This window comes from Aspergillus oryzae, chromosome 4 (genome assembly GCF_000184455.2).
Source record: "Aspergillus oryzae RIB40 DNA, chromosome 4".
Taxonomy (NCBI): domain Eukaryota; kingdom Fungi; phylum Ascomycota; class Eurotiomycetes; order Eurotiales; family Aspergillaceae; genus Aspergillus; species Aspergillus oryzae.
Window position 1 is genome coordinate 520,506 of NC_036438.1, and position 17,880 is coordinate 538,385.

The 17,880-nt window shown below is 48.4% G+C and overlaps 7 protein-coding genes and 2 non-coding genes across 9 annotated transcripts; all 9 read left to right on the forward strand.

The window, feature by feature from the left end:
- Window positions 1–1,894: 1,894 nt before the first annotated feature.
- nbp35 (Fe-S cluster-binding ATPase) lies at window positions 1,895–2,933 on the forward strand (the record flags this gene model as incomplete). The annotated part of the gene is made up of 2 exons (XM_001727210.3): window positions 1,895–1,925; window positions 1,987–2,933. The coding sequence occupies 2 exons, from the start codon at window positions 1,895–1,897 to the stop codon at window positions 2,931–2,933; spliced, it is 978 nt and encodes a 325-aa protein (XP_001727262.1).
- A 1,773-nt stretch (window positions 2,934–4,706) lies between these two features.
- On the forward strand, window positions 4,707–6,097 carry AO090012000209 (pepsin-like aspartic protease; the record flags this gene model as incomplete). The annotated part of the gene is made up of 3 exons (XM_001727211.3): window positions 4,707–5,092; window positions 5,151–5,914; window positions 5,970–6,097. The coding sequence occupies 3 exons, from the start codon at window positions 4,707–4,709 to the stop codon at window positions 6,095–6,097; spliced, it is 1,278 nt and encodes a 425-aa protein (XP_001727263.1).
- Window positions 6,098–6,792: 695 nt separating this feature from the next.
- On the forward strand, window positions 6,793–8,112 carry AO090012000210 (putative cofactor for methionyl- and glutamyl-tRNA synthetases; the record flags this gene model as incomplete). The annotated part of the gene is made up of 1 exon (XM_001727212.3): window positions 6,793–8,112. One exon carries the CDS (start codon window positions 6,793–6,795, stop codon window positions 8,110–8,112), a length of 1,320 nt encoding a protein of 439 aa, XP_001727264.1.
- A 348-nt stretch (window positions 8,113–8,460) lies between these two features.
- On the forward strand, window positions 8,461–9,878 carry AO090012000211 (2,3-butanediol dehydrogenase; the record flags this gene model as incomplete). The annotated part of the gene is made up of 5 exons (XM_023236376.1): window positions 8,461–8,496; window positions 8,752–8,785; window positions 8,873–9,121; window positions 9,201–9,287; window positions 9,349–9,878. 5 exons carry the CDS (start codon window positions 8,461–8,463, stop codon window positions 9,876–9,878), a joined length of 936 nt encoding a protein of 311 aa, XP_023091307.1.
- Window positions 9,879–12,205: 2,327 nt separating this feature from the next.
- AO090012000212 (glycosyltransferase family protein) lies at window positions 12,206–13,297 on the forward strand (the record flags this gene model as incomplete). The annotated part of the gene is made up of 2 exons (XM_001727214.3): window positions 12,206–12,835; window positions 12,902–13,297. The coding sequence occupies 2 exons, from the start codon at window positions 12,206–12,208 to the stop codon at window positions 13,295–13,297; spliced, it is 1,026 nt and encodes a 341-aa protein (XP_001727266.1).
- A 2-nt stretch (window positions 13,298–13,299) lies between these two features.
- Window positions 13,300–15,743, forward strand: AO090012000213 (uncharacterized protein; the record flags this gene model as incomplete). Its single annotated transcript, XM_023236377.1, has 4 exons — window positions 13,300–13,307; window positions 14,212–14,894; window positions 14,950–15,269; window positions 15,321–15,743. The coding sequence occupies 4 exons, from the start codon at window positions 13,300–13,302 to the stop codon at window positions 15,741–15,743; spliced, it is 1,434 nt and encodes a 477-aa protein (XP_023091308.1).
- Window positions 15,744–16,517: 774 nt separating this feature from the next.
- AO090012000214 (lipoyl domain-containing protein) lies at window positions 16,518–16,967 on the forward strand (the record flags this gene model as incomplete). Its single annotated transcript, XM_001727216.3, has 1 exon — window positions 16,518–16,967. The coding sequence occupies one exon, from the start codon at window positions 16,518–16,520 to the stop codon at window positions 16,965–16,967; it is 450 nt and encodes a 149-aa protein (XP_001727268.3).
- A 456-nt stretch (window positions 16,968–17,423) lies between these two features.
- AO090012t00005 lies at window positions 17,424–17,506 on the forward strand. The gene has a single exon. It is a non-coding gene; the product is annotated as a tRNA-Arg (tRNA).
- A 95-nt stretch (window positions 17,507–17,601) lies between these two features.
- Window positions 17,602–17,684, forward strand: AO090012t00006. The gene has a single exon. It is a non-coding gene; the product is annotated as a tRNA-Arg (tRNA).
- Window positions 17,685–17,880: the final 196 nt, after the last annotated feature.

Genomic DNA, 17,880 nt, shown 5'->3' on the forward strand with positions numbered 1-17,880 from the left:
CTAACGTCAGCTCTTTCTATTCTAGCCCGTCTATATTATACTATTCACGGGGAATTGGTTTCTCCACCTTGTTTCAAAGATGGCAGCAGGTTGGTCTTCGGAAAGAATGTTGTCCATGGCTACATGCATCTTACAGCACAGCATAGAATTCTTCACTTACATTTCCTGCGCCGGTCCCGTGATTAGCAAACTTTCACTCTGGGGCACAGCTAATCATTGTTCAAAATGACTTCTACTGCTTTACCCAAAGAGGTCAATTGTGACAGACCTTTTTATAAGCGCAGGATGCAATATCCACATCCTACCCACCCATGTTTAATATAACGCAAGGATACGATTCGTTTCTCGCGGAGAGGTGGGGATAGCTCAGCAACACAATCGACTAATGCATGCTGCAAGCCATGATGCAGGGATAATACGGAACCGGATTAATGATCAGGTGCCATCATGGTCTACTGTTCCAGCACTTCGAAGTATCCGACGAATTCCCCAAAGGTGCGGATGTCAACGGCGACGAAAATGTTGTTGAAAGCTTTATTGAACTAGGAGGTGTCTTTCCATCCTGTCTTCCCGCTGATGAGCTGGCCCTCCTTCGGGACTCGCTGCATCGAAGCTTGTGTCAGACGGGACGGGGTCTTCCACCTTGAAGCGCGGATCGCGAACTCAAGCATGGAATTTACGACGAAAGACAATGTGCTCGACTTAACTGAGCGCTGTGTTCTGGCCAAGGAAAAGCCCTCAGTCTGGTTGATCGAGGTGGACCCCCGACCACCCGGCATCGAAGTCTCCGATGCCTTGAAGCATACGTATGGCATCGATTACTGGGGCGTTGGATTGCTCTCTGGTCTCCAAGACAGGCAGCGTGTCAGACAGCTTTCGCATACATTTCTGCAAGGGCCGCAGTACTGGTGAGAGACAATATTCATTCCAATTGAAAAGGGTGGGATTTTCGATTGTATAGACAGCGACAGACTTTTTCAAGCACTACTCAAAGGCCAAATCCATTGAGAGCATAAGAAATGTGCACACAGTTCGCTAATGACTGATAGGAAACGCGTAATTGATGAGATGGACCCAAAGGACTTGAAGGGTTAAAATCACAAATCAGTGGTCGGGGTACGAAGTACGGGACGGGTTTAAAACTTCATGGTATCGGGTCAGGTTTTCCCTAGCCAGGAATCCAAATGATCACAAACTCAACCTAAGATTAGATATATAAAGACACCTAAAACTCTAAAAACGCATTCTAGCGCTCTGATAAAGTAGAATGGAATAGCTGAGGAGTAATCTAATGAATTGGTCGAGTTTATATCGAGGTGTCCAGAGTACTCCGTAATGAGACAGTGATTAGGTACATAGCTGGTATATTAGAAATAACAGTATTTTATTGATAGATTTATTATTTCACTGCGTACTCGGGGTATATATTTAGATTTATTGGTAAATTACTTTACTAACATATGTACGGTGTAGTAGGCCTCCTCGGTTTTTGCCAGTTTATGTACTTGGAATTCAACGCTGCCCCTCTCTTGGTCTCCCCTCACTAACTCGCGTAGGTTCGGATGTCATGTCACCCGCTCTTTGAAGTTCACAACGAGCATTGCATCGTCAGTGAAGGAATCAGTGCTCTGGACTTTCAATTACTTGTATATAGTATCGAAGGAATTCATTAAGGGTTTATGAGATCGCTCTTATCGAAGACTCCGACACCGCACGTAGGATATCCAATCGCTACTAGAATGTTTGTAAGCTAGTAACCTTATCTAATCACACCCGATTATCAAGCATTTCTTCCGCCACCTTTATCTCAGTTTCTATCAAATGTTGCGTTTGTACAAGTTCTTTTTATCCTCCTTTCTATATTAGAGCAATAGCTGGGAGATAATACTACATCATGTCGCCGAGTCTAGTTGCTCCGGAGCCAGGTATGTGGTTACTTCTTCGATCGGAGGTATTGTTTCCCTATGTTTTGCTAATCAGTTCCAGAGCACTGCCCTGGCCCTGAGTCGGAGCAGGCAGGTCAAGGTGATGCCTGCGCGGGATGCCCCAATCAACAGATCTGTGCCTCTACCCCGAAAGGTCCCGATCCCGATATCCCAATTATCCGAGAGAGACTCTCCCAGGTCCGACACAAAATCCTTGTACTATCCGGAAAAGGCGGGGTAGGCAAATCGACCTTTTCCTCTCTCCTCGCGCATGCGTTTTCAGCGAATCCTGACTCGATGGTTGGCTTGATGGACACTGATATCACTGGACCTTCAATACCAAAGCTCATGGGGGTGGAATCGGAGACAATTCACGTGAGCAACGCAGGCTGGAGTCCGGTGTGGGTGACAGACAACCTAGGCGCAATGAGCGTGCAGTTCATGCTACCCAATAGGGATGATGCAGTGATTTGGAGAGGGCCAAAGAAGAATGGTCTGATCAAACAGTTCCTGAAGGATGTGGACTGGGGTGAGCTGGACTATCTTATTATCGACACGCCACCGGGCACCTCGGATGAGCATCTATCCGTCAACTCTCTCCTGAAGGACTCCGGAGTCGACGGTGCTGTCGTTGTCACTACACCACAGGAGGTATCTCTATTAGATGTTAGGAAAGAGATCGACTTCTGCCGCAAGGCTGGTATTCGAGTTTTGGGGTTAGTTGAGAACATGAGTGGCTTTGTCTGTAAGAACTGCAACACCGAAAGCCAGATTTTCCGGGCCACGACGGGCGGTGGTAAGCGGTTAGCGAAGAAGATGGGCATCCCGTTCCTAGGGGCGGTTCCTCTCGACCCTAGGATCGGAATGGCCTGTGACTACGGCGAAAGCTTTGTAGATGGCTTCCCAGATAGCCCGGCGGCAAAGGCAATCAAACAGGTGGTGCGCGCGGTCGGACAGTTGGTTGGAGAAGACCCTGATACTGTGCTACCGGATGATACAGCAGAGTGATGTTTGCATTTTCTCTTTTCCGGCCATCTTTTGTTTTCAAGCGCGGTTGCATTGGGGGTTAAAACTGTTCGAGACTTCGGCGTTCCTTGGCATACAAACGATTGATACCACTGCAGATCGTTCGAGGTTATCTAATTAACTTGATGAGTATTAAATACGTTATGCTTACGGAGTAGTGAGCATCAGCTTCCAGACCAGTGGCGGCGACCAGCGCTCCCAGCTCGTATCGTGCCGTATACTCCGTAGTACATTGTAGGGACACGGTCAAAAGCCAAGCCTTAGAATGTGCGGTGCGGAAATCTAGGGACAAGTCGGTCCCGTCTATACTCCGTAATGATTAATCCACACAGTATGCTCCACTAAGGATTTCTCAGGGCTGCCACCTGCCTCATGAGGAGAGAATCGGCACTGCCAAGCATGACTATACTGGCAAAATCGTTATGTATAAATTGGGTACCCTGTTGATCGACGTTACCCAAACTATAGATAATTCTTGGCCTTGGTTAGAAAGTGAAATCCCACTTCTTAACATCCCCCAAGCTTCCTTGTGAGTAAGAAATTGGAATTTACTCGTCTTTGGTGTCCAAATCCTAGCGACCCCTGATTGGACAGGTCTTCGAAAAGTAGTGCTCGCTGTTCATGGCTGCAGTATTTATCCACAAGGTTGACGCAAGCCATGGGGTACGTAGGCAGATAAGTAGAACTCCGGAGTAGTCTTGGGTCTCGACCAGTCGAGACCCCTCCGTGTCCAAAAGCGCTAGATCATACTTATCAGATTTCAAAAAAGCCAATCATACCTATAGAACTTCGATGATTGTTCCAAAGCCTTAACAAGGGCCAATCACACGTTTCCATAAATATTGCTGGGGAAAATCATCCCTGTCAGTACCGCGTCTTATGGGACAAATGTAGTGTATAAGAGTGACTCGATTGCCGACGCCGCTGTGAATGGCTAGGCTGTTGGAGGCAGCGCTGCTTCAGCTGGACGAGCTGAAACAATACTTGGAGACGCTGATTGGCCGCTAAGTTTGCCGCTGGCGGGCCACCAGTCCGGGTGTTTCAAAAACTTTACCTCCGTGCTTTAGCTTCCTAAGCCTGAGTGGCTTCGGCGGCTGTGATATCCACAGCCGCAATGCCTAAGGTTTGCCATGCCGACCCAAACACTGATCAGTCAACCCACTGTGTCAGCCATATTGACTAACGGGCGAGGTACCAAGACTGCCCCCTCCCTACAGCTAACGTCACGTCGCTGTGGATTGGCTCCTTTTACTCTATTCAATTCTTGGACTCGCCTTCGGGTGGACCCAGTACAGTGCTTCCAAGCCTTCCCGTAGAACGATGGATGGTCTATTGGCCCCCTATGAGTGGACCATATAACCGTCTCAGAAGTCTTGGACGACTTGCACACAAAGTAGTATATCTCGGAAATGGCTCCATCTGGCTGCTTCTGAAGTCCATGCTTCTGCTGTGAATTTTTTTCACCTTCCTCTTCTTCCTTTTTTTTGTACGGTTACTTTTAATTGCTCTCTTTCTTAGATATCCAACTATACCATTCTAATTCAGTCCCTAGCGCCTTGCTTGCAAGATCGGCTTTCTTCTCTGAGCTTTGTTTCCTGACCATATACAGGCGTCCAAGTCAGGCACTTGGCCCTGGTATATACCTTCGTTTCATTGATATACCCTTTCTTTGTAAAGAAACATCTTTTTCTAGCCCCTCTAGCAGAGGCTTAATATCGCTCATTACAACTTCAGAAGCAGTACAAGATCGCCACCATGAGATTTCTTCTGTCTTTCCTGATTACCTTGTCGATCGCCTGTGGTGTGCTTTCACTTCCATCGGGCTCAAAGTCTCAACTCAAAGGCAGGTCCTTTAAGGTTGAGCGGGTACGACGCGGAAATGAGCCTGTCCATGGCCCAACTGCTTTGCGCAGAGCATACGAGAAATTCGGCATTGTCCCAACGGACCTTGGAATCGATCTGGATGATTTCGAACCCATAATGACGAAACATGCTGTCGTTGAGAAGAAAGATGTCACCGAGCCGGACCAAAAAGGTGCTGTTAGTGCTTCCTCGGTCCTGGGGGATGCTGCATTTGTCTCTCCTGTCATCATCGGCGGTCAAAAAGTTGTCCTGAACTTTGACACCGGCTCTGCTGACTTGTAAGTGCGATTTCTTACGGAGATCCGTTGGTTCTGGTCGTTGACAGTTACTCTACAGTTGGGTGATGAATACGGAGCTCCCAGCAGAAGCTCAAAAGGGTCGTACAGTGTATAACCCTTCCAACTCTTCCACGTTTAAGAAAATGGAGGGAGCTACTTTCAACATCTCTTATGGTGATGCCTCGTATGCGTACGGTGGCGTGGGTACGGACACTGTCAACGTGGGGGGTGCCATTGTCAAAGACCAAGCCATTGGCATTCCGGATACGGTATCCAGCGCGTTCATTGAAGACACCACCTCAAACGGTTTAGTGGGACTGGGATTCTCATCTCTCAATACCGTCAAGCCTAAGCAGCAGAAAACCTTCTTCGACAACATCGCCGACAGTTTGCAGGAGCCTGTTATGACTGCGTCCCTCAAAGCCAACGGCGTTGGCGAGTACGAATTCGGCATACTCGATCACGACAAATACCAGGGCGACATTGCGAACGTGAGCGTGGACTCCTCTAAGGGATTTTGGCAGTTCGAATTGGCGAAGTTTGCTGTTGCGGATGGAGATATACAAACCATCAAAGAGAATCCTACGGCTATTGCGGACACTGGAACCTCGCTTATGCTGCTCAGCCAAGAAGTGGTGGACGCTTACTATGCAAAGATTGAAGGTGCGATTTATGCTAGCAGTGCCAGCGGTTACATTTATCCCTGCAATGCCTCGCTGCCGAGTATTTCAGTTGCAATAGGATCCAACCATCTGGCGACAGTTCCAGGCAATCTGATCAATTTCTCCGAGGTTGGTATCAACAAGACGACCGGTGGAAAGGGTGAGTTCTCATAATCCAGATCCCCTTTGACTTATTGCTAATAAGCCACTTCTAGTTTGCTTCGGAGGCGTTCAATCTAACCAAGGTTCCTCAATGCAAATCCTTGGAGATGTGTTCCTGAAGGCCTTCTTTGTGGTATTCGACTTACGGGGACCTTCGCTGGGAGTTGCATCCCCCAAATAGTTCGGCCACGGTCGCTTTGGTCACATTAATCGACAATTTTCAAAGATAGAGTATAGAATATAAGATTTTTGTACATACATCCTGTCTTTCTGTATCAGCGGGTTACTGTAGACCCCAGATAAGATCAGATTGTGGACCAAAGGCAGCAAATACTGCCCAATTCCGAAAACTTCCTGTTCTCCATAAGATGGAGTAGATCATCGCCAGAGAACCGATTAAAGTTGAGAAAGTTTACACCTAGGAAATCATCGTGTACCGAACATTAATCTGGATATGCTTAAAACAAACGCCTTTTGGAATGCTGAGTCATGCAGGTGCATTGAAATCCTAACCAAATCTGGTTAGAAGCTCTAAAAGCAGCAGGAAAAAAAAATGAAGAGAAAAAATACACCCTTGAACTGCTCGCGAGTACATTTCAAGAAGGACATCGCGTGTTGTATACTGTCCAACTAGATTAGATTCATGAACATTATTTAAGGAAGATCTTTACGTATTAAAAAGATCCCAATTGTTTGGGATCTTTGTGGAAATAAGTCAAGTTGTCTCCCTTTAAGCCTGGCGTGACCCTTCTGCGGGCCGCAAGAAGAACCCCGCGGTTGGTTCGACCTTTGGGACTGCAGTTGGGAATCATTTCTGTTGCCCCTCCTCCCACCACACCATCTTTTCCCTTGTCTCGCGTCCGCCCCTTCGCAAAAATGGCCATCAACTCCGCTCCAGAGTCCTCCCTCCTTTCCCTCATATACCGCTCTTACCCCACCGCTGTCTCTCCCGATGCCACAGAGACCGACCTCTTGACCGTCTCGCCCAAGATTTTCCCTCAGACCACCTTCTCCGCCCCGGAAGAAGCCGACATCAAGCAATGGCTGGGAACGATCTCGGGTCTCCAGGCTGCTCTTACCAAGGATGAGAAGCCCGTCATCACAACCATCCTCGGACAGCTGAATGGTCACTTGGCTACGCGGACCACCATTCTCGGGTCAAAGCCCTCCGTTGCTGATATCGCGGCGTACGCTCTCCTGGCCCCTGTAGTAGAGAAATGGAGCCCGGAGGAGCGCACTGGCGAGCAGGGCTACCACCACATTGTGCGTTACATTGATTTCGTGCAGAACAGCCGGTTGTTCGCACTTCGGATCCCCGAGGAGGAAAAGATTGCCATCGATGTGAATGATGTGCGCTTTGTGCCCAAGCCTGTGGACGCTAAGGAAGAGAAGGAGCGCAAGAAGAAGGAGAAGGCTGCTGCCCAGAACGCCGGCGCTCCGGCCGAGAGCAAGCCCCTCGTTGTTGGAAAGGGTAAGCCCGAGGCTCCTAAGGAGGGAGCAGCCCCCGCAGCTGAGGGCAAGCCCAAGGAGAAGAAGGAGAAGAAGGAGAAGCAGCCTAAGGCTAAGCCTGCTCCCGCTCCCGCTGCTCCCCCGTCTCCATGCGCCATCGACCTCCGTGTCGGCCACATTCTTCGCGCTATCAACCACCCCAATGCCGACTCCCTCTACGTTTCGACTATTGACTGCGGTGATGCCCCCGGCACCGATAACACTTCTTTGGATGAGGCCACTGGCAAGACTGTTCGTACCGTGTGCTCGGGTCTGAACGGACTTATTCCCCTGGAGGAAATGCAGGGCCGTAAGATCGTCGCCGTCTGCAACCTTAAGCCTGTCACAATGCGTGGAATCAAGTCCGCAGCTATGGTTCTCGCAGCCTCTCCCCGTGTCGCGGAAGGTGAAGACTCCCATGCCGGTCCCGTTGAGCTCGTCTCTCCTCCTGCTGATGCCCCTGCCGGATCTCGGGTGTACTTCGAGGGCTGGAACGACGCCGAGCCCGAGAAGGTGCTCAACCCCAAGAAGAAGGTCTGGGAGACCTACCAGCCCGGATTCACAACTACCGATGATCTCGAGGTTGCCTTCGAGGCTAGCGCTGTTCCTGCTGTGCAGGGCCAGGAAGGCAAGCCTGCCTTGGGCAAACTGGTTACCCAGGGAGGTGTTTGCACTGTCAAGAGCTTGAAGGGAGCTACCGTTCGGTAAAGGAGAATAACCACTACGTATACCAAGATTAAAAAGAAAGAAAGAAACAAAACCGAGCGCAGTTCTAGATCAGAAAGTCCGTCAATTATTTATGAATGGTATGGATATAAAACTACTTGCGTGCATAGTATGGCAGTAAAAGCAACAGTGTTTACGTGAAACGACTTCTGTCTCCAAATCTTCCATTATAACTTACTTCCGCGCATGTACATACACTAGGTGCCACTACTGTTACACTGTACTAGTATCCCCTCAATAATCGCTTCTTTGAGATCAATCCCACTTCTGCCCCGCAGACTCCTCCACATCTCAGTAGCGGAGAAGCGCCTCTAGATCCGGAAATACCCCATGTTTGCGTCCCCAACCCCCGGTTCCTTTCCCCCTGTATGGCAACCTATGAACGTTATATAGGTAACCTGTCGCACTGCAAGAACCATATACAATCTCTACTCATCAACCCTCCTCCACATCAAACCGCATAATCTACAATGCGAGCAGTTCGCTTCCACGGACGTGGCGACATCCGCATCGACCAGATCGACGAACCCGTCTGTCAAAATGGCCAAGTAAAGGTGCAAATCACAAACCACAAGCTCAACGCATAGCCAGAACCATCCCCAGAAACTAACAACAACCCAGATCCGACCTTCTTTCGTTGGAATTTGCGGAAGCGGTACGTTCCACAATCCCATTACACAGACTCCTAACCTTTTTCATCATACCCTATGAAAAAGAGAAACAACTATCTAACCTACCCCAGATCTCCACGAATACCTCTCCGGCCCATCAACCGTGCCCGAAACCCCACACCCAATCACCAACGCCACTCTCCCCGTAACACTAGGCCACGAGTTCAGCGGCACAATCGAGGAAGTCGGGGCAGACGTCACGCGAGTGAAAGTCGGGGATCGCGTGGCTGTCAAGCCGAACCTGTATGACGGGACTTGTGCTCGCTGCGTACAAGGGAGGGTGAACTGTTGTCGGAATCTGGGGTTTATTGGGTATAGCAGTGAGTTTTTTGGGGACAAAATTCCTTTGGAGCTACGGTGTTACTTCTTGATGTCACCTTTGCTGATGAATGAGTATAGGTAATGCTGGGGGTCTATCGGATCATGTCGTGGTGGATGAGGAACGGGCAAGACTGTTACCGGAAGAGATCCCGCTTGATATCGGAGGTAAGTATAAGATACATCATCTATTATAGACTGAGGTGTGAAGACTAAGGGATGTATGTAGCCCTCGTCGAACCTCTCACCGTAGCCTGGCACGCCGTGACCCGCAGCCCCGTGGCAACAGCTCGCACCGCCCTCGTCGTCGGTGGAGGGCCCATCGGACTCGCCGTGGTACAGGTACTTCAAGCCCACGGCGTCGAATCCATAGTAGTAGCCGAGGTATCAGCGCAGCGACGACGATTCGCCGCAACCCTAGGCGCCACGGACGTGCTAGACCCTCGAGCAGAAGACATCGAGGCGAAAGTGCGCTCGCTGTCGGGCGATGCGGGTGCGGACATCGCCTTCGAATGCTCCGGGGTGCAGGCCGGATTTGATTCTGCACTGAAGGGAGTCCGAGCCCGGGGCACGGTGACGGTAGTGTCACTGTGGGAGGAGAAGCCGGTGATTGATGCGTGGGAGCTGGTTGGGTCGGAGAAGCATATCATCGGGTCGGCGATTTTCGATGGTGACGATTTTGAGGCTGTTATTGATGCCATCGCTTCAGGTATGTGGGCAGTATTGCCATGTTTGCTTTTCCGCGTTTCTTTTGGTTAGATTGCTGACGCTGCAGGATAGGGAGACTTAAGCCCCAGTCTATGATCACGAGTAAGATCCGTATGGAGGAGATTGTAGAGAAGGGGTTCGAGGCATTGGTTAATGAGCGGGACAAGCATGTCAAGATTTTAATCGATATATCCGCATGATCTGTTTGTGGTCGAAATATCACACATCGCAAGGTATCAAGGCATCCAAGCTACCCAGGTATAGAAACCCAGATAGAATGCACAAATGAAGCCAACAGTCCAAATTCCAACCATCACAGCCAGAATCACATTTTCTCCGACGCAAGCATCCTAGACTCAGAGAGCAAGGTACACCCTTGCACGCTTTTCAGCTCGTAGAATAACGCCCACTCAGCCCACCCCAAGAACCTAGAACGACCCAGCTAGCTCCGGAAGAAAAGAAGAGGCCAAAAAGAAAACAAACATGTCAGCCCTACTACTAGTACTACCACCTACTAGTAAGTATGTACTATTTACAAGCACAGTGTCAGCAACGAAAAAAAAAAAAGAGCCCACAGCAAGATACTAGCGGCTGTATTATAATATCTCAACAACGCAGTATAAGCAAACACGTGTTTCGATACGAAGACCAAGACTACACGAGTTCAAAACTACACCAATGAAATACGGCGAGCACGAGAGCACGAAGGACTCGGTCTGGCCCAAGATCCTGGGTCCCTCACTCACTGCATGAATGACACCATAATCATTTTTTTTTTCAACAACCCAGCCACATTAGTCAAATAACAAGTACATACAAAAACAAGTTAATACACAATACTAGAAAGGTAACGCTGCGAGCATTCACCGTCTGACAGGTCTCCCCACCATAGTCACTAGTAGTACGGACTATGGCGTACTTGGAGAATTCTAGCCCCCGAACTAAGTTCTAACTCATCGCTTGAAGTTCCTCAGGTCAAAATAACCTCAGGGTTAAACCGAATCTGTCCAATTGGAAAGGGGGACGCCGTCATCCGGGTAAGCGGAGTGGGATTGTTGGTCCGAAAAACCACTTTAGAGAGGGCTGGGGAGATCACTAGTTAACTAAGTAAGCTACGCAGTTCTTTTGGTGAAATTTTTACGGTTCGGTTCCGGAATGAGACACGATTGGGGACTAGTAGGGGGGTTGTTGTGGCTGCAGGATGAACAGGCGTTCATTCGTTCATCGGTAGTAACGGAACGCCACTTGCGGGATTCTATAGATAGATCCGAGTTGATGTGTTGTATACTCCGTATTGCTGTCAGTAGTTGATGGGGACTCTCTGCCATAGTCTAGACTATGTAGTAACCGAATTCACTAAGCTGAGTAGACGGGGCAGTGCATAAAAGGGGAAGGAGGGAAAAAGGAGAAAAGTTACGTTACTCGATGGAATGAGTCTATGACTCTATGGCGACATCTCGTACCGTCTTGTTGGTCCTGAAAATGAAATACTGACTCGTAGACGGAAGTCAATGGAATTAAAACCAAGACACCAGTGCAACAGAAGTCTCACCACATCGTTTGATGTACAGTTCGGTAACTGTTTTGCCTCCACCACCGAACCTTCATCCGCTGTCATCCAGAGATCTGAATGGTCCATCAGCCGCATGAGTCGATCCAGATCCCGTCTTACTTCTTACTTTTACCATCTTCCACGTCTTTGGGATACAATACAAAGATTTACTTGACAACAATCCAGGCTCTAAATCGCCAACAAGGAACCTCGCCCAACCGCTTATTGTCTCCTGGCTTTGAGGACTCTCTTTCTCGTCGCTTGTTCACCTCCCCACTTTTTACTTTTTCTCTGGTTCTTTTTTAATCCTTGTTATTGCTCCCAAGTGGACCTCATCCGAAGTCTCCCCCCACTTGAAGTTTCATCGCGGTTGGCTTTTTCTATTGCCTCGAAGGGTCTGAATGACGGGTCAGATCGCTTTGACTCTTTGGAATACTCCATCGTATCAATCTCTGATCTTGGAATTAGTCTTTTTTTTCCTTTCCATTTTTCCTTCGCCCCTAAGCTGTACTCTCGCTGACGCGAGCTTCAGGCTCCGGGGGTAGTACCTTGTTGGGACGCAATACTTTGATCTAATCAAGTTTTAGTATAATTTGTCAAGCTTCTTCAATATAATCCGTCTTTTTCGATTTTCTTTCTCCTTTTCTTTTTCAGATCGTTTTTTCAGCTGTCGGTCGGAAGTGTGGGTCGCATCTGGGTTTCAGAATATTTACAAAGCATGCCCTGCTGACATATTTACTACGCCGCTCGCTACTTTTTTTTGAATTTTTTTTTTTCTTGAGCGATAATCATTTGACGCATTCACGAATAAGATATATATCCTCTCATGGCGACTCCGCTTTCTGGGACAGCGATTATCACGGGAGGAAATGGGTCGCTTGGATCTTCAATAGCCATCGCCATCGCCAAAGCGCATCCTTTTGTGCATCTTTTACTACTGGCACGGGATATCCGCTCCGATAGCGTCAAAGAACTGAGAGACAAGATCCGGTTGATCGGACCCCGGTCGATTGAAGTAGCAAGAGTGGACCTGACAAGTTTCAACTCCGTCGTCAGCTTTACAGAGAATACAGTGGAAAGGGTCCAAAATAAAGAGATCCCTCCAGTGACACTGCTCGTAAACTGCGCTGCTGTTGCGTCCTACGTCGCCGACCAAGTAACACGAGATGGGTTTGATCCTGTCTACCAGACCAACTGTATTGCTCCGTTCCTCTTGACCATCGGTTTGCTGGAGGCGTTCCGTGCAGGCGATGGAACACCGAACGGCGGAGCGAGGGTGATCAATGTTGGTTGCTCATCCATGTCGAAAGGGTCTTTGGATTACTTCGACAAACATGACTTTGGAAATCAACAACCGGGGACACCATTGTCCTCGAAGGAAGGGAATGCCCGCTTTGGAAGTAGCAAACTAATCATGAGCGCGGCCATGTACGCCTTGCGCCGGAGTCTGGTACTCGTAAGTTTTTCCTGCAACATCACGCCATTACCTTGAAGTCCTAGTTAACCAGGGTTCGATTCTTAGAAAGGCAAAATTCCCTTAAACATATATACACTGGATCCCGGTGGATTGACGGGAGAGAGCCATTTAACAGAGAACGCCCCTCGGTCGGTTCGAATGGCACACCAGACGCGGTCTGGACTCCGGCCATTCCTGCGAGTGTTCTCTAAAAGTGCCATGAATAACCCTAGTGTTCCAGCCAAGATAATCACGAAAGTCGCATTCCAGAGAGATACTGTGGAGCAATGGGGACGGGAGCGATATTATATCTTGGACAACGACTACGAGGCCGGATCCGTCCTTCCGGTGCTTCGAGACCCGCGAAAAATGGAGGCGTTGCTTAAGAAGCTGATGGGACAAATTGAGATTGGTGTCAAGGGCATGGGGTCTCCCCAGTCCAGGATATCACGCATCAATTAAAGATGGGCGAGTTAGTATATGTGATTTCTTTATTTTGGGTTGGATAGCGATGGTCAGCATTCTTCGGAGTTGGGCTCTTTTCCACGCGTTTGTTATCAACTTTGTTTTTTCGGGAGCATCGGGATTTGATCAGATTTCTGTAAATAGATCATAGGTGGTATAGATATAAAAGAACGATGGGACTGCCAATTATGGATCGGTGTGCCAAGGATCTTTGATAGTAATCGTAGTACGTAGTAGTAGTGATGAGAATTGAAGACGGTTGCATGTCTGCAAACGGGCCTACCGCCGGATTCGGTAATGACTGGCAGAGTCCATCAGAAGTCGACAGGGTCTACTCCGTACTTGGAGGCGAATCACCGCCCGGACGCTACTGCACTGAAACCACCTAAACGCTTGGTTCCGACGCTCTGGACGGCTGGCGTTCTAGTTAATGCTACATAGACCTTTTCGAGTCTTGTCGTCTCCCTTCCCTTCTTTTGTCTCCATTTTCCCTACCTTGTTTCATTATTTCTTTTTAAATTCCTCCAGGGATCTGTGATCCTTTGTCGCTCCGTGGTGCAGTTAATCTTACGCCTCCCGCCTCGCAGTCGCATTGGTTTAGGTGGGCGACAGGAAGTCAAGCCAGTGGTTTCCTTTAGATCTAGGAGCCCCTAGGTTCCTTTGTCTTGGGGCCGGATTTTCAAGCTACTGATGCGACTGGCTTTGGAGAGATGAACAGGCATCACGCCTTTACCAACGGCTACGCTGCCTACCCTCGCGGGCAGGGCAGCACATTTTCCATTTCTCCCCACCGGTAAGCAGCGACCGCCATCGCATCCCACTCCTGAACCTTTTGGATGGATGATGCGCATATCGCTTAATATTTCCTACCAATGAAGATGTTTTGCTGACCTTGCTCCGTCGATCGACAGCTTTCAACCGCGTTCACAACCTGCTCTGCGACGACGAAGACAACTTATCCAACGGCTATTCCTGATAGGCAGCGTCTCTTTATTGCTCCTAGTCCTAATTTTCCCTTCCTGGAGAGCCACGATTCTACCAGTCGTATCCCTTGGGCTTCTTTCTTCCACGGAAGACTTACAATTACAAACCGTACGATATTATGATCTGTCAGCTGTTCAGGGCACTGCAGATGGATGGGAGAAAGAGGAGCGTGTGCTCATGTGCACACCTCTTAGGGATGCCTCGTCCCACCTGCCGATGTTCTTTTCGCATCTCCGGAACCTCACATATCCTCACCACTTAATCGACTTGGCGTTTCTGGTCTCGGATTCGAAGGATAACACGCTAGAAATGTTATCCAGCATGCTTGGGGAGCTTCAAGCCGATTCTGATCCGCACATGCCGTTTGGTGAAATCTCGGTTATCCATAAGGATTTCGGACAGAAGGTGACGCAGGATGTCGAGAGTAGACATGGGTTCGCTGCGCAAGCTGGGCGGAGAAAGTTGATGGCCCAGGCGAGGAATTGGCTGTTGAGTGCTACACTTCGGCCCACCCACAGCTGGGTCTATTGGAGAGATGCCGATGTAGAAACGGCGCCATTTACCATCATAGAAGACCTAATGAGACATGATAAGGATGTCATTGTACCAAGTGAGTGGAGCAGTCTACAAGTCTGGTTGTTGTATCTAATCATGGTTTCTATCAGATGTCTGGCGGCCGCTCCCTGACTGGTTGGGCGGGGAGCAGCCGTACGATTTGAACTCCTGGCAGGAATCGGAAACTGCACTGGCCCTGGCAGAGACGCTGGACGAGGATGCGGTTATTGTTGAAGGATATGCTGAGTATGCGACGTGGCGGCCTCATCTTGCCTACCTTCGAGACCCATACGGTGATCCTGATATGGAGATGGAGCTCGATGGCGTTGGCGGTGTTAGTATCCTTGCAAAGGCAAAGGTCTTCCGTGCTGGAGTTCATTTCCCAGCGTTCAGTTTCGAAAAGCATGCCGAGACTGAAGCATTCGGCAAGGTAAGACCTGCGTGCAACTTCCTTCGTCCTTTCCTTACTGAGCATGAATAGATGGCCAAACGCATGGGGTTCTCCGTTGTGGGTCTCCCACATTATACCATCTGGCATCTTTACGAGCCTAGTGTCGACGATCTTCGGCACATGGAGGAAATGGAGCAAGAGCGCAAGGCTCGCGAAAAGGAAGAGAAGGAACAAGCTGAGCGGTCAGAGCGCGTTAACACTCTGTTCCAGGATGCTAAAACAGAATCGGAAATCGATAACGCTTTTGTTCGCGACGATATGGAAACTAAAGGAAAGGAGCAGAAAGCCTCGGAAGACTCGAAGAAGCCGGAAGCCGAAAGTGTTGAAGAAATGAAGGCAGATAAATCCTCAAAAGCCCCAGAACAAGAAGAACAGAAAGCTCCAGAGCCTCTGAAGAACAAAAACCTGAAAGATGCTGAAGAAGTATCTGCAGTAAAGCCGGCTAAGGAATAGGCCGGTGCTGCACCAGATAAGCAATCAAAGCAGAGAGAGTAATGATGCTCTTATTACGTTCTTCATGTATCCGGTAGCGAAAGGCGTCGGTTCAAAATCCGTAAAAACGGAGAACATCATTGCCTATTGCGCCTCACCAGTCTCTGTGCTGGTCACAGTGTGGCTTTCTCATTCTCCTTAAAATATGCCGTCAATTACTGGCAGCTTTTTGTATATGGGTTGGCGGAGTCTTTTGATTTGGGGCTCGACTTATGCATCTGATCTTTGGTTGATTTATAGGTCTGATATTGGGAAGCACTTGGTTTATTTTTCTCTATCTTCACGATGTATCGGTATGAACGGTTTGCCTGAATGGGTAAAACGAATGACTTAAATATCAGTAACTTACATACCTAAGCAAATTATTATATTCTAAAAGGGTCTCGAACGAAACATAGCATCTGAAATAGGAAGACACAGATAAAAGAGCTCGGGCTATTTGATCCTTCTCCAGAGCCAGTTCACTGCAGCTATCAACCGACACCCTGAGGTAGTCGCAGCTAACACCCGCTTAGTATATTTCTCCTACTCTAGATATAGTATAGTCTCACAGCTGAAGTTCAATCACGTGGGTTAGGATCTTCAGCATGCCCTAGCTTTAAATACGTTATCTTCCAAACTGAATTCGGTGCGGCCAGGTATATAACAGCCAAACCTTTTTCCAATGAAACAAGGAATTCTATTTGACAATATCTCTGTGCTCGCCTATTCTCATCATCTCTACATCTTCGCACCATGGCATTTCAACCATTGAAGAGATCGCATAATCTCTACAAATCAGTACTTCAGTTTCACCGCCCCCGAAGATGCATTGCAAACAGTCCAACTAGTCTTTGCTATCAAGAACCATATCGCTTTACATCCTTCTCTTCATACAACCCCTTTCGGCCCTTCAGCATCTCCGCCCAACGATTTAATTCTAAAGCCACGGTTCATATTGACACACTGGGTGGGGAGTCCATAGACGAGGCAAAGCTGCAGTCGTTCAACCGCAAAGTGGGAGATTATGTGAAACAGGACGATGTGCTAGCAGTCATTGAAACCGAGAAAGTTGCTTTGGAAGTATATGCTCCCGAGACGGGTGTTATACAACAAGTCTTTGTTGAAGAAGGGGATACCGTTACTATCGGTCAAGCTATTGCTGAGATTACCATTAAATCTAAGCCTGGCGATGGCAAGGAATAAGAGCGCTTCGGGCGAGGGGTAATGAGTTTGTGGATATGGCAGGGATCATTCTTTGAGAAAGATAGTTTTTACGGAAGTAATCATCGTCTTTTGAACATGGCGTAGAGAATGCCGTTGTGTATTAATGAGGTGATGATAGATAAGAAGGTTAGAAGCCATACATGACATGGACCATTTAAGAATGGTTAGACCGTGATGTACGGAGCATAGCCGCCGACTACAACTAAATGGATGAATCTACCTAGTAGGACAAAGTAGAGATAGGCAAGTAAAAAGAGGTAGAACTATCAAAGAACGTGCGGTGCATAGGGTCGCTATAGAATTCAGTATCTTCTTATTCATATCCTACATTTCATCATGAAACCGGTCACCTACAGTACCTGGATTATACGAAGCAATACCCCAATGACGTATTCTCTTTAGAAGGCAAAAAAAGCAATGCTTTTGGCACCAACGGCCCCCGTAGCGCAATGGTAGCGCGTAAGACTTCTAGCTTCCAAGCTATCTTAAGGTTGCGAGTTCGAGCCTCGCCGGGGGCTATCCTCCTCTTTTTTGCATGTTGGATTCTCTCTACCATGCGAGAAAGCTGGTTGTGCTTTGTAAAGACTGTCTGTCAGACAGCAGGGCACTAACGGCCCCCGTAGCGCAATGGTAGCGCGTAAGACTTCTAGCTTCAAAGCTATCTTAAGGTTGCGAGTTCGAGCCTCGCCGGGGGCTTTAACTTCTTTTTTTTTTCTTCCCCCTTTGATTCCTTTCCCTTTCTTTATTCTTTGCTTTCACCAACGATGACTTCAATCATGTCTATTTTTTTGAAGATAACAACGGCATAACAAAGCATATCGCATATATACTAGCACATACCTGAGAAGCAAAGGGACCCTTTATGGTTAAAAACACTACGACTGCCAAACTC